The sequence below is a fragment of the Talpa occidentalis genome, unplaced genomic scaffold, assembly GCF_014898055.3.
Source record: "Talpa occidentalis isolate TD23 unplaced genomic scaffold, MPIMG_talOcc4v2.1 talOcc4.8, whole genome shotgun sequence".
Classification (NCBI taxonomy): Eukaryota; Metazoa; Chordata; class Mammalia; order Eulipotyphla; family Talpidae; genus Talpa; species Talpa occidentalis.
The window spans coordinates 71,585,426-71,597,091 of record NW_023605194.1 but is presented as its reverse complement, the minus strand read 5'-3'; the positions used below and the strand labels follow the sequence as shown (position 1 = coordinate 71,597,091).

General features: G+C 62.0%; 1 protein-coding gene across 1 annotated transcript in view; it reads right to left on the bottom strand.

The window, feature by feature from the left end:
* Nucleotides 1–6,582: 6,582 nt before the first annotated feature.
* LOC119234695 (complement receptor type 1-like) overlaps nucleotides 6,583–11,666 on the bottom strand; it is a 53,286-nt gene continuing 48,202 nt past the window's right edge. Inside the window, exons 43-47 of the mRNA XM_054690684.1 lie at nucleotides 10,387–10,566; nucleotides 9,677–9,700; nucleotides 8,810–8,885; nucleotides 7,541–7,610; nucleotides 6,583–6,714 (exon numbers count right to left, since the gene is read on the bottom strand). Of these exons, the coding sequence (XP_054546659.1) occupies nucleotides 6,583–6,714; nucleotides 7,541–7,610; nucleotides 8,810–8,885; nucleotides 9,677–9,700; nucleotides 10,387–10,566 (482 nt within the window). The remainder of the gene's footprint in view (nucleotides 6,715–7,540; nucleotides 7,611–8,809; nucleotides 8,886–9,676; nucleotides 9,701–10,386; nucleotides 10,567–11,666) is intronic.

The following is an 11,666-nucleotide window of genomic DNA, read 5'->3' as shown; positions in this document are numbered from 1 at the left end:
GCCCCTCGTTCCTGTTTCATGCCCTCACGCAGTTCTGGGGTGCCCTGCACTCACAATCCCAGTGGTAGTGGGAAGTCAGGACACGTGCAGTGAAGACTCCTAATGTTGCCAAGACAGCCAGGCTCACTTCCCTGGGCCAATAAAAGGAAATAGTTTGAGAAGAAGGAAAGTAGTTTGTTTTTTTTTTTTTTTAAAGATTTTTATTTATTTACACACACAAGAACTGGGGTAAAGAACTATGAGGGGGTGAGAGGATTCCCCAGAGACAGAATGGGGAGCAGACCAGGTGGATCCACTAAAATCCACTGCTGAGGGGAACAGCAGGGAGACAGGAGAGGTCTGCTGCACCCTGTGGGCCACCTCCTTGGCCGGGGATCGAACTTGTGCTGCAGAGGCTGTGGATAGCTTCATAGTGCTGTGCTTAACAGCTGCGCCACCAGCGAGGCCTGTGTCACTGGCATTGGGTCACCCGGTGGTTTCCAGCGAGATACGCAGCTTGAGATACACCTGGATAGAGAGACACTGAGCAGGCAAGGCTGCAGGGACTGGGACACGCACCCTCAGGAATGTCCCGGCTAGTGTCCACACCAGCCTACGCTCGGGTTTTGGGAAATGTCTCAGTGGCCTCACACATCCGTGTGACTTGGAGAAGGAACCGCGTCACGCTGCTCCCTCGTCAGTGACAGCTCAGTGCGTGCAGGGCATGCGTGTCGGGGAGAGTCACAGCAGAGCAGACAGCAGGCGTGAAGCCTCGGTACCGGGGCTGGGGCTCCAGCGGGGGACCATGCTTGCCAGCAGGAGCACCTCAGGCCAGCGGTGGGTGTGCAGAGGCATAAGCGGCTAGGGGCCGGTGCATGGCAGTGACTTCTCTATTATGTTTCCTCTTTCCGATAAGGAGCGCACAGCCCTCCAGACTCACCAGGAAGAAGGTGTGGATGGGAGGGCTGTGAGTCTCCAGCTGAGATGGCTCTGCCTGGAGCTGAGAGGGAGACGTCCTTGGAGAGGTGCACAGGCGTCTCAGATACAGCCCACAGGGCTGGAGGACTTGTCAGGAAGTCTGCAATGGACGTTGGAGAGATGCCATCGCCTCCCTGCCTGTGCTACTTTTCTCTATGCCGCAGGTGCTGGGTGCGCTGAGCTCCCCCTTGAACTCCCACAGTGCCGGGCGTGGGCTCACACCCGAGGTGAGGGTGCTCGAGCACCCAAGCATGGCCTTTCCTCTCGTGACCTCTGTCTGCACCGGGCACACATGCACCACTGGACAAAGAGTCCTGCCAGCTGACCAGTGTGCGTCAAAAGCCTGTCCCAATGCTGAATCTCTGAAGAACTGTGCACGGTCATGTGCTTCCACACACAGCCAGGAAAAGCCAGCTCTGGCGGACCAGAAGGCCCAGTGCACCCACTCCTGTGCACCAGGGTGGGGGCATGCAGACTGAGGCACAAATGGGGACGCGCTGCTGTGGGAACCGAGGGGGATACTGACTGACGGGGTGGGGGTTGCTGCTGCCTGCTGGAGGCTGCCCTTCAGGGCTTCTCCTGCTGCTTTTCTGGAGACGCCTCAGGGTTCGAAGGAACAAGTGATCAGCCCCTGCACGTCTCCAGCCGGGCCCCGGCCCACCACCACTCCGGGGCCCACATGGACTGCTGCTGCTTCACCTGTTAGGCCTGTGTTTCTGCTGACTGGCAGAGGAGAAGTCAGGAAAAGAATGTAGACTTGGGGTGTGGACACAGTGTTCCTATGGAGATGCAGGGTGTAGCCTGCTCCATGTGGACACCAGTGTCCCGAGCTACAGAGGCAGATACCCCGGCCCTAGGCAAGCAGGAGCTGCTCCAGGACTAGACAGTGAGCAGGAGGCACCCCTTGGGTGCAGGGCCACTGTCCTGGCTGATGGACAGCCAGAGAGCCTGGAAGCTGGGCTCGCATCCTGCTTGTCGGGCTCCTAGGGGGACAGAGCAGAGTGGGGGACATGACCAGAGGGACCTGTGAGGAGCTGACGGCCCAGGGGGCCAAGCTGCCGTCTTGGGGGCTGCTGGGCAGAGGAATCAACTGAGTAGTTAATAAAATGCCACGCCCAGAACGGTGCATTCCTTGAGCACCCTGGGGCCTGGGGGGCTCCACGAGTCACCCACCTGCTGTGACCTTGCCTCAGAGTTGAGCAGGGCCATGGGGGGGGGGCAGGCTAGCCCCTGCAGAGACACCCTGGGCAGGGCAAGGCAGCCCCCTGCCCCGCAGCCTTGGCGGTGGACCCTTCCCCTGGCCGAGCTTGGCTCCCGTCTTTGGTCTTTATGTCTTGGCTGGAATCTCAGGGGCTGGCACCCACCACATTAGGGCACACCTCCCATGAAGGAGGGGCTGTCTGTCCACATGGGTGGACACTGCTGACTCGAGAGCCCTGGCCCAGCAAGTGCCTGGACCCACCTGCGCCACCATGGCAGTGCCGTGGGGCAGGCAAGCCTCGCAGGCCCAGCCTCCCTGGCAGGCCCTGCTGGATGCCCGAGGGTCCCGGCCCCCCACCTGTCTCCCACCAACGCTTGTTTCGCTGGGCGGGCCCTGGGTCCTGCGGGTCTGGGAGAAAAGCTGGTCCCCCAGATAACAGACATGGGCCTCCTCTGCAGCCAACCCAAGTCGCTTATCTGCCTGGCCACATACACCCTCCACCCCGCGGCTACTCAGCCCTGCTCTGGGGATTTGTGCTGCCTGGAGATTCCAGACTTGCACCTCCCCCCCCATGTAATGCTTTATTTCCCCCACTTTGTTAGCTCAACCCACTCATTTTTCTAAGTGAATCAGGACAAAAATACATTTAGAAAAGGTTTCAGGGGCCTCCCTGGTGGTAAAAGGGGTTAAGATGCAACCTGTGAGGCTATTTGCAGCCACTGCAGCACAAGTTCAATCCCCAGGCAGGGAGCTGCCCACATGGCACAGCAGACCTCTCCTGTCTCACCCGCTACTCCCCTCAGCAGTGTATTTCAGTCTGCCTGTTCATCCAGGGCAGCACCAGCCTAGCTGCCCATACACTGGCCCCACTCTCGGTCAAACCCAACTCCGGACCTCTGCCTGCCCTGCCCTTTGGTCTCCTACCCAAAGTCGGGGTGTGGGAGCACCAGCCCCACTGAGAGGAGCAGCAGGCCTCACAGGGTGGCCAGCAGTGCTGGCTTGTGGGGGAAACGGGTGCTGTGCCTAGGAGCGGGCCTTCCGCATGGAGGGCCCGCCCATATCAGGGCCCCTGCCTTGGGACAATGCCCTGTGTGGGAGCTTGGTGGTGGCCCTGCATTACTCGGACCCTTACACTATGCAGAATGGGGGGGTTAGGGGGCAGGTGGAGCAGACACAGTGCCCCCAACAAAGCTGGAAGTTGGGGCCTCGGAGGTGTCTGTAGGTTGTCACAGAGTAACTGGGGAAGAAGTCCCAGGGCCAGCATTAGGAGCCAGGCAGAGGTCATACTTTTGTCATCCCTACCATTGGCAGGAATGTGGGAGATGCGCTCAAGTTTAAGAATGGGACTTTAACCACCAGTTGGTCCAACTTCGTCCCAAAGAAATCATCTGCCTCATGAGCTACGGTCCGCACTGTGTCTGGAGTGGAGGTGCATAGGGGATGCTGGTGTCGGGGTGTCGGTAAGGGAGGCCACGCCCTTTGAGTCTAGCAATGGGGAGAACTCTTGCCGCTGAGTCAGAGACAGGTGGAGCAGGAAGGGCTGGGAAGCTCGAGTTCCTGCTGGGCCTGGTAGAGCGGACACAGACCGGCGAGGTCTCCCCCTGTGCACAGCCGGACACCCTTCCTCTTGGCCATACTGGGTGCTGCTGCATATATTCAGCTGCATCTGGATTCCAGACCCACCCCTCAGGAGGAAGCTTCTCAGAAGGAACAAGGCACCCCTGTTCCTCCAGGCTGGGGCCAATGTCAGAAAGTAAACAGGGACTCACTCTACCCCGTGATTACATTCAGATAGTGGAAACAGAAAATTCCACTGAGCGTCACACATAGTTCCAAGCTCATGCCTGACACCACCGCATGCAAAGCCGCGAGGTGACCCCACAGGGTTGGCTGAGGCAGCTTCCAGGGCCCTGGCCAGAGCTCAGGGGATCACCTGAAACACAAACTCACGAAAGCATCGTGTCTGCTGGGCCCTCGGGTTCCCCACGGCACCGCTGGCCTCCCCTGCCTTGCCCCAGGTACCCAGCAGCTGCCCTCTCTCAACATCTGGGAGGGCCCTCTCCCTTGGCAGATGGATGTTGTGGCCGATTTTTAATCATGTCATTTCTAATTCTTTAAACTTTGTTTCTCAGGAAGACCGTTCCTAGAGTGGCGTGGAGCACCGACCAGCGGCAGCCCAGGTGTGCTGCACTCAACGATGCTGCTGCTGTCCTGGAGTCCACTGCCATCGTCTCACCTGGGCCAACGAGGGAACAGGCAGAATCCACTTCACAAGCTACAACAAAGGCACGGGCCGTGCAGAAGTCAGCCTTGGCACAGGCAAGCCTGCGGGTGTCAGTCAGCAAGGCTCTGCAGGGGTCAGGGGGCACAAGGCACGCCCTGAGGTTGTGGACCTGGAGAGATGCCAGGGCCGCCTTGGGGCATGGGCAGCCTGGCCATGCTCCCCAAAGGGGCATGCTTGGAGTCCCCATGAATGTCAGCTCCATCACAGAATTTAAATTTTATTTATTTTTAAATATTTATTTATGCATACAATAACTAGGTGCAGGCCAGAGGTGCGGGGGGTAAGAAGATTCACCAGAGACAGAGTGGGGAGCAGAACAGGTGGATCTACTGAACTCTACTGCTGAGGGAAGCAGCAGGAGACAGGAGAGGTCTGCTGCACCCTGTGAGTCAGCTCCCTGGCCGGGGATCGAACTCGTGCTGCAGTGGCTGCCAATAGCTTCACAGTGCTGCATCCTAACCCCTTGGGTCACCAGGGAGGTCCTTGCCAGACACCTTGTTAGTGAGCAATCTCACCTCTAGAAACAGTGGGGACCGGCAAAGCATCCATTCCCTGTGCCTACTCCAGGGGAAGAGGGCGGGTGTGCAGATGAGAGCTGACGCTGGGCCAGCAGAAGCGTGTTCAGACTGTGGGGCTCGCCCCCCACTCTCTGCCTGCAGGTTCTAGACTCTGCCAGTCAGGACGTCACGCATGGGAAACCCTTGAAAACGAAAGCTCGGATGAGCTGCACAGACGCTGGTGATGCCCCATCTGGGCGAGTGGCCTTGGCGTGGCTCCATGGTGGGGGCGGGGCAGGGGCGGGGGCAGGGGCGCGAAGCTGAGGATGTTGGGCGCTGCAGCCTTCCCGGGCGCCTGACCTGGGCACCGTCAGGGAAAGCCCCTGAGAGGACAGGATATGCCCACTTGGTCCACTGGCCACGAAGCGTGGTGGGCGAGAGCTCAGGAGGGCTGGCCTGTGGTCCCACGTGGGACTGCTGCAGAGAGGACCCCCTGGGCCTACAGGTCAGGGGCCCACGCCTGATGGGCTGTGATGGGGAGTGAGGCAGCCCGAAGCACGTCCTCCTTTGGGGATTGTAGTCCCATGTTTATGCCGCCACCACCTGTGAGGCCATGGGCGCCCTTCTCATACCTTCATTATAGCAGACTGACTGCTACTGCGTGGCAGCCTGGGTCTGCATCTCTGATGAGTGAAGGCGAAGGGCTGGCCAGAGTGCCAAGGCCGGGGCAGGAGGGAGGCAGGAGGCAGTGGCCCGGGGAGAGGTAAAGGGGTGGGCATGGAGGAGGCCCAGAGGCCCCCACGAGGAGGCAGTAGCCCACAGGTCCCCCATGAGGGAAGCAGGGGCCTGAAGACACCCCCACAAGGGGAGTAGGGGACTGGAGGCCCCCCAATGGTATGTACAGAGAAACAAGAATTTTCTGCTCCCCAAACTCTCGTGGCACCGAGACAGGGGCTGCTGCTGGACACAGTGATGTGGGCCTGACCACACAAGGTCAGCAGGGGCTGTGACCTCTAGGTGCGCCAGCCTCTCTCCTGCCCACACTACATCCAGCCCGCACGGCGCCATCCCAACCTGCGCCTGGCAGGAGCATCAGGTACCTGCTGCCCCACTGCGTATCCTCCGCCCGGGACCCACCGCCGCCACTCCAGGCACCTAAGTGGACCGCCGCTTCTTCATGCTTTTCATCCATGTTTCTGCTGACCAGCAGAGGAGGAAGATCAGGAAAAGTCCACGTGTAGGTTTGGGCGTGGACGCAGTGCTTGTGTGGAGACGCAGGGCATGGCCTGCTCCACACGGGTGCCAGTGCCCCAAGCTCCAGAGGCAGACACCCCGGCCCCAGGCCAGCAGGAATTGTCGCAGTCCAGCTCTGGGGCATCAGGGACCCGTGCTGGCCACAGTGAGTGGCTCCTGAGCACCCCTTGTACCGTTTCCATGGGGACCCCAACAAGCGGGGCAGCCCCCAACATCAGGCTTCCCCAGTTGACTCCCATTCCTGGGAGCAGGATTCAGGCCCCACAGGGGGGCAGTGGCCCAGCCCTGGGTCAGTGATGCCAGACAAGGGCCGAGGAAAATGGTACACCCAAGAACTGCCACTCCTGGCCCTCACACCACACCCTCTGGGGACACTGGGGGCCCCCACCTCATGGGATAAAGGCTGAGTCAGGGGCTGAGGTGCACAGAAGGGGACCCTGAATCCAGGATGAGGTCGACGTCTCCCTGCAGGGCATCTGGGGCAGCAGGGCCACAGCAGCGGTGGCCAGGCCAACCCCAGCCTGGGGGGGCCAGTGCATGGGGCTGACTGGGTGTCCAGGCTGCCAGTGGGGCAGGCAGCATGTGTGAGCCCAAAGCCTCCCTGCTGTGGCTGTCCTCATGGCAGGGCCATGGCTGCACAGGCCGCAGTGCTCTGGCTGGGGTTGGTTTGCAGGGATGTGGGAGGGGCCGGAGCAGGGAGTGGGGCCTGGCTGTGGTGTCCCTGAAGTGGGCCCGTCACAGCAGCCATGTGGGAAACACACGCTGGAATTCACACCCAGAGGCCATAAGTTCTCAGAAGGGATGTCTAGAGCCGGCCTCATCCACGGGACAAGGTAGAAATGGGCCGCTGGCTGTGTGGACCTTAAAGGTTTTGGGGAGGATCCTGAGGGTGCGGGGAGGACCCCCAGGGTGTGGGGAGGACTCCCAAGGTGCGGGGAGGACCCCAGAGTATGGGGTGGACCCCAGAGTGTGGGGAGGACCTCGAGGGTGTGGGGAGGAATCCAGGGTGTGGGGAGCAGTGCCCTGCCGGAGGGACTTGGGAAAGGTGTGAGCACTTTGGAAGCAGCAGGAGGTTCCTGAAGAGTTAGTGGAGGCACCGCAGCCCCTGGGCCGCCCAGGAGAACCTTCTCCATCCACGAGATGAGGCCCTTGGCCTTTGCCACGCTCCCCACAGGGGCTACGCTGTGGGGCAGCCCAGGTGCCCGCGGATGGGCAGATGAAGGCGGGCCGCCACAGCCGTGGAACACTACCCAGCTGCAGCAAAGGCGAACATCTGCAGTTTGCAGCCAAATGAGGGAAACTCAAGGGGCGGTGCAACGTGAAGTCAAGGACAAGGACAAAACCTACCTGCCAGCCCAGCAGAGGGGTAGAGCAGGGGAAGGGCAGGGCAACACCAGGCAGGGGGCACCAGCCCCATCTGCAGTGACCAGCATGGGGGAGGGGAGTGGGGTACAGGGGGAGAAGATGGGGGAGCTGAGAGGGGATGTGGGAGGAACAGGGGAAGAAGATGCAGGGGTCAGGGGTAGGGGATGTGGAGGGGCAGTGGGAGGGGGTGCAGGGGCGCAGGGGAGACTTGGGGGGAGGCATGCGGGGGAGCAGGGGGAGGGGATGTGTGAGGCAGGGGGAGGGGATGGGGGAGCAGAGGAGAGAGAGGGGATGGGGGCAGGGTTAGGGGATATGGGGGAGCTGGGGGAGGGGATGCAGGAGAAGCATGGGAGACCTTGGTGGGGAGGGCATGCAGGGGAGATGATGTGGGGGGCAGGGGAGAGGATGTGGGGGTGAGTGGGAGGGGACACAGGGGGAGCAGGGGAGGCCAGTGTGGGGAGGGGATGTGAGAGGCAGGGGAGGGGATGTGGGAGACAGGGGACGGGATGTGGGGGGCAGCAGGAGAGGACACAGGGGGAGTAAGGGAGACCTTGAGGGGGAGGTGGGGGGAGCAGAGGAGTACAGTGGGGGGTGACCCCATTGGCCAGAACCTCTGCTGTGCAAGTCTGCTTTGCAGACACTGTGTCTGAGATGTCCAGCGTCACTGTGGGCTATAGGGTAGCCTGGATGCCAGCTCTGGAGGGGTGATTCCCCTATGGCCACTGGCACCAGGGTGGAGCCTCAGCTTGGGCCCCACCATTCCCCCCCATCCCACTCCCCTCCACCCGGCCCCTCCACCCTATGGCCCACCCCATACCCACATCCTGCCTCAAACCCTGCCCCTCCACCCACGCCCCACCCCTCCACCCACACCCTGCCCCTCCACCACATGCCCAGCCCCGGGCACCCCAGGGCCCCAGTGCGGGCGGGTGTCCTCGCCTAGTCCCAAGTGCCTCTTTGCCCTGAGCCTGCAGACCTTGGGCAGGCCAAGAGCACATGGTGCTCATGGACCCTCAACCATGTGCCCCACTGAGACTCGGCTGTCCGGCAGTGGCCCCAGCTCTGGGAACAGCCCTCCTGCCTGTTTTGTCTGGCGACAGTCGAGTCCCTCCCGGGGTGCTGGCCTGCAGAGTGGCCCTCACACCCCCATGGCACACGCAGGCCGCAGCTTTCCTCTGGGTCCCCTTTACGTTGGCTCCAAGGGGAGGCAAGCTCAGCTCTGGAATGTTCCAGATGTGCGGCTATACTCACCTCTTTCTGCACTTTACAATCACCCAGCAGGAAACTGCAGTGGTGACGAGGGGCACGAGGGCGATGAGGCACAAGCCTAGGAGAAAACGGGTGTCAGTGCAGGGAGGACAGAACGGCCCTCGGCCCCCCACCCCTCACGGGCCGTAGACCCTGTCACCCGCCCGCCTGGCAGGGCCCCTCTGCTCTGGTCAGCGGGGCTCAGGCTCACCACGGGCTGCCCAATCCTTGGTCAGACAGGTGAGACCAGCTGCCAGGGCCCACCTCCCTCCGGGGAGCATGTCCCCGCTGGCCTGTGCCAGGGACTGTTCCTCCTGGGCAGTGGCCTCCCTAAGTGCCTCTGATGCGGTAGGTCCAGCGCCCTGGCCGACACCCTCCTGGCAGGGGAGACCCCCACTGGCTCAGGGCCCGCAGTCCCCAAGTCTATCCAGGGACAAGCCCAGTGCCCCAGGGGAGCCTGGCACCAGGGAGTGTCGTCCCTGTTGTGCATTTGGGAGGAATGGACCTTAGGCATGGGGGTGGGGTGAAGCAGTGACCCTCAGGACAGTGACCGCTCACTGCAGTGAGAGCTGGGCTCTCGAGCCTCCCAAGGTGCGTTGCCCTCGGGGTGCGAGCTGATACTCGCACCCTGACAGTGGGCAGGGGCCAGGGCCAGGGCTGGGGCCGGGGTGGTAGACCAGATGGTGACTCGTACTCTGGGGTGCCGTGCCCACCGTGCCTACTGTGCCCACCGCGCCCGCCACTAGGGCCATGCTTGCCACTTCTCAGCTGGATTCCTGGCAAGCTCTTTGCCCCCCTTTCCATCTCACCCATCCCAAGTGGACTTACCAGGTGAGGTCCCAGCATTCTCAGCAACCCCGCAGGACTTACCGGCTATGAGGGCCACTGGGAGGCCTGCAGGAGACAAGAGCCAGAGCTCAACAGTGGCTGGCACCGGCGGCATCCCCCAGCTTACCCAGTCTCCAGTGTCCTGAATTGTCTTCTGCTTCCCTTGACCTCACCCTACACAGGTGGGACCTTGTCCTTCCTACCTTCATGTTTTGCCATGAGCATGACTACTAACAGCAGGACAGTTCACTACAGCTCAGAGAGGAGTCCACCCTCAACCCACGCTCCCTTTCAGAGTGTCCTCCATCTCTGCATGTGTTTCTGTGTGTCTGCCTGATTCTGAGCAGAGCCGTGGAGGCTGTGGGTCATGGCTGCCTCGCCACGGCCCGCGCCTGGACCCTCGTTTCACTCCTCCCCGGGCCTCTTGTCTCCCCCACCTGTGGCTCTCTGCACAGAACTCAGGATACCAGGTCTCTAACCAGGGCCCCGTGCCCGCTCAGCGCCCGAGGCTCTTCAGCAGGGTGCTGGGGCTCATGGCACTGCCCCACAGGCCCAGCCCCTGTGCCAGGCTGCAGCGGGTGCAGGGGCACAGACAGCTCCCAGGGCCCCAACAGGGGTGGGGTGGGGGAGTGTTGCTGCCTGCTCTAACCCTACTTGCTAGGGACTTCTGGGCAGTCCGGCCTCCTCGCCCCTGAGCGCCCACCACGCCTGGAACAGTGAGGTGCAGGCCCACTCCCTGCACCTGTACTCACGGGGTGTGCAGACGGCCAGCGGGGGCGCCCAGGTGTGGTTCGCCTGGCACTGGCTCTGGGGGCTACCCTCCAGTGTGTAGCCGTCCTTGCAGGCCACCGTGACGCTGTCTCCATAGCGGTACGTGCCCCCCCCTTCCAGCCGGATGCCCTCCAGGAGCTGCGGGAGGCTGCAGTTCACCTCTGCAAGGGCAGGCAGGAGGCAGATGACCCCGTTTGTGGGGCTTGGACCCTGCGCGGGAAGCTGTAGGACACCCAGCTGCCCGGCGAGACGGCCGCTCCTGTCAAGGGCGAGCGCTGCCTGTGCAGGCAGGGACCCAGCACAAGAGGGACGAAAGTGCCCCTCGAGCTGCGGCCGGGGTCAGGGCCAGGTCCTGTGCTGGCTGGGGGTGGGGGCTGGGTCTTTCCCACACTGCGGCAGCCTAGGCCCAGCTCACAGCAAACTGCAGGTGCCAGAACTCTGCAGTAGGCTCCGTCATGTCCTGCTCCTGGCAGAACTCAGGGCAGAGATGGCGTGAGCCATCCTGACTGACTGCTGAGCCCAGCAAGCTCACCCACTCTGCTGGCCATGCAAGTGCTGCTCTTGTCACCGTGGCTCAGAGCACAGCCCTGGGCCTCCAGACACCCTCAGGGCTCGTTAGAAGACTTTGGGGCCCTGCAGCCCCAGGTCCAGACAACAGGCCTTGGGGGAAGAGCCTGAGACTCTGTGGGGTGACCAGCCCCAGTTGATGGGGGCGGCGGGGGTGGGGGCAGGACCATGGGTGGGCTGAGAGTGCAGACTGAGGACAGAGCTACACTGTGTGGAAGCAGCTGCAGAGAACAGAAACCACTCATTTTCCGGAGCCCTTACAGCTGAATGGAGGTGGGCCCTGGTGGTCCCCGAACCTCAGGTGTCTCTGCCTGCAGCTGGGAGGCCCACAGGGAGCTGGTCAGCGTGTCCAACCTAGCGGACACACCCAAGCCGGCCTCCTGGTATCCAGGTCCCAACCCAGAGGGCCAGGGGACCAGACTGCCCAGACCTTCAGGGCCACCCTGCGACCAGGGCGACCACAGGACAACCGCCCCAGTTCCTGAGCCTCTGACTCCTGCTGCCCATCCCTGCCCTTCACCCGGATTTCTTCAAAGGAAGCAAACAAGGTAAGACTCACTTATGTCTGCAAAGTGGAGAAAATGCCATTTACAAGGAGACAGTAGACACAGGGGTCAATGTCAGAGCCAGACCAGGCATGGTTCCGGGACCTCCTCAGAGAGCTGGCAGCCACGTCACAACCAGTGCTAAGACC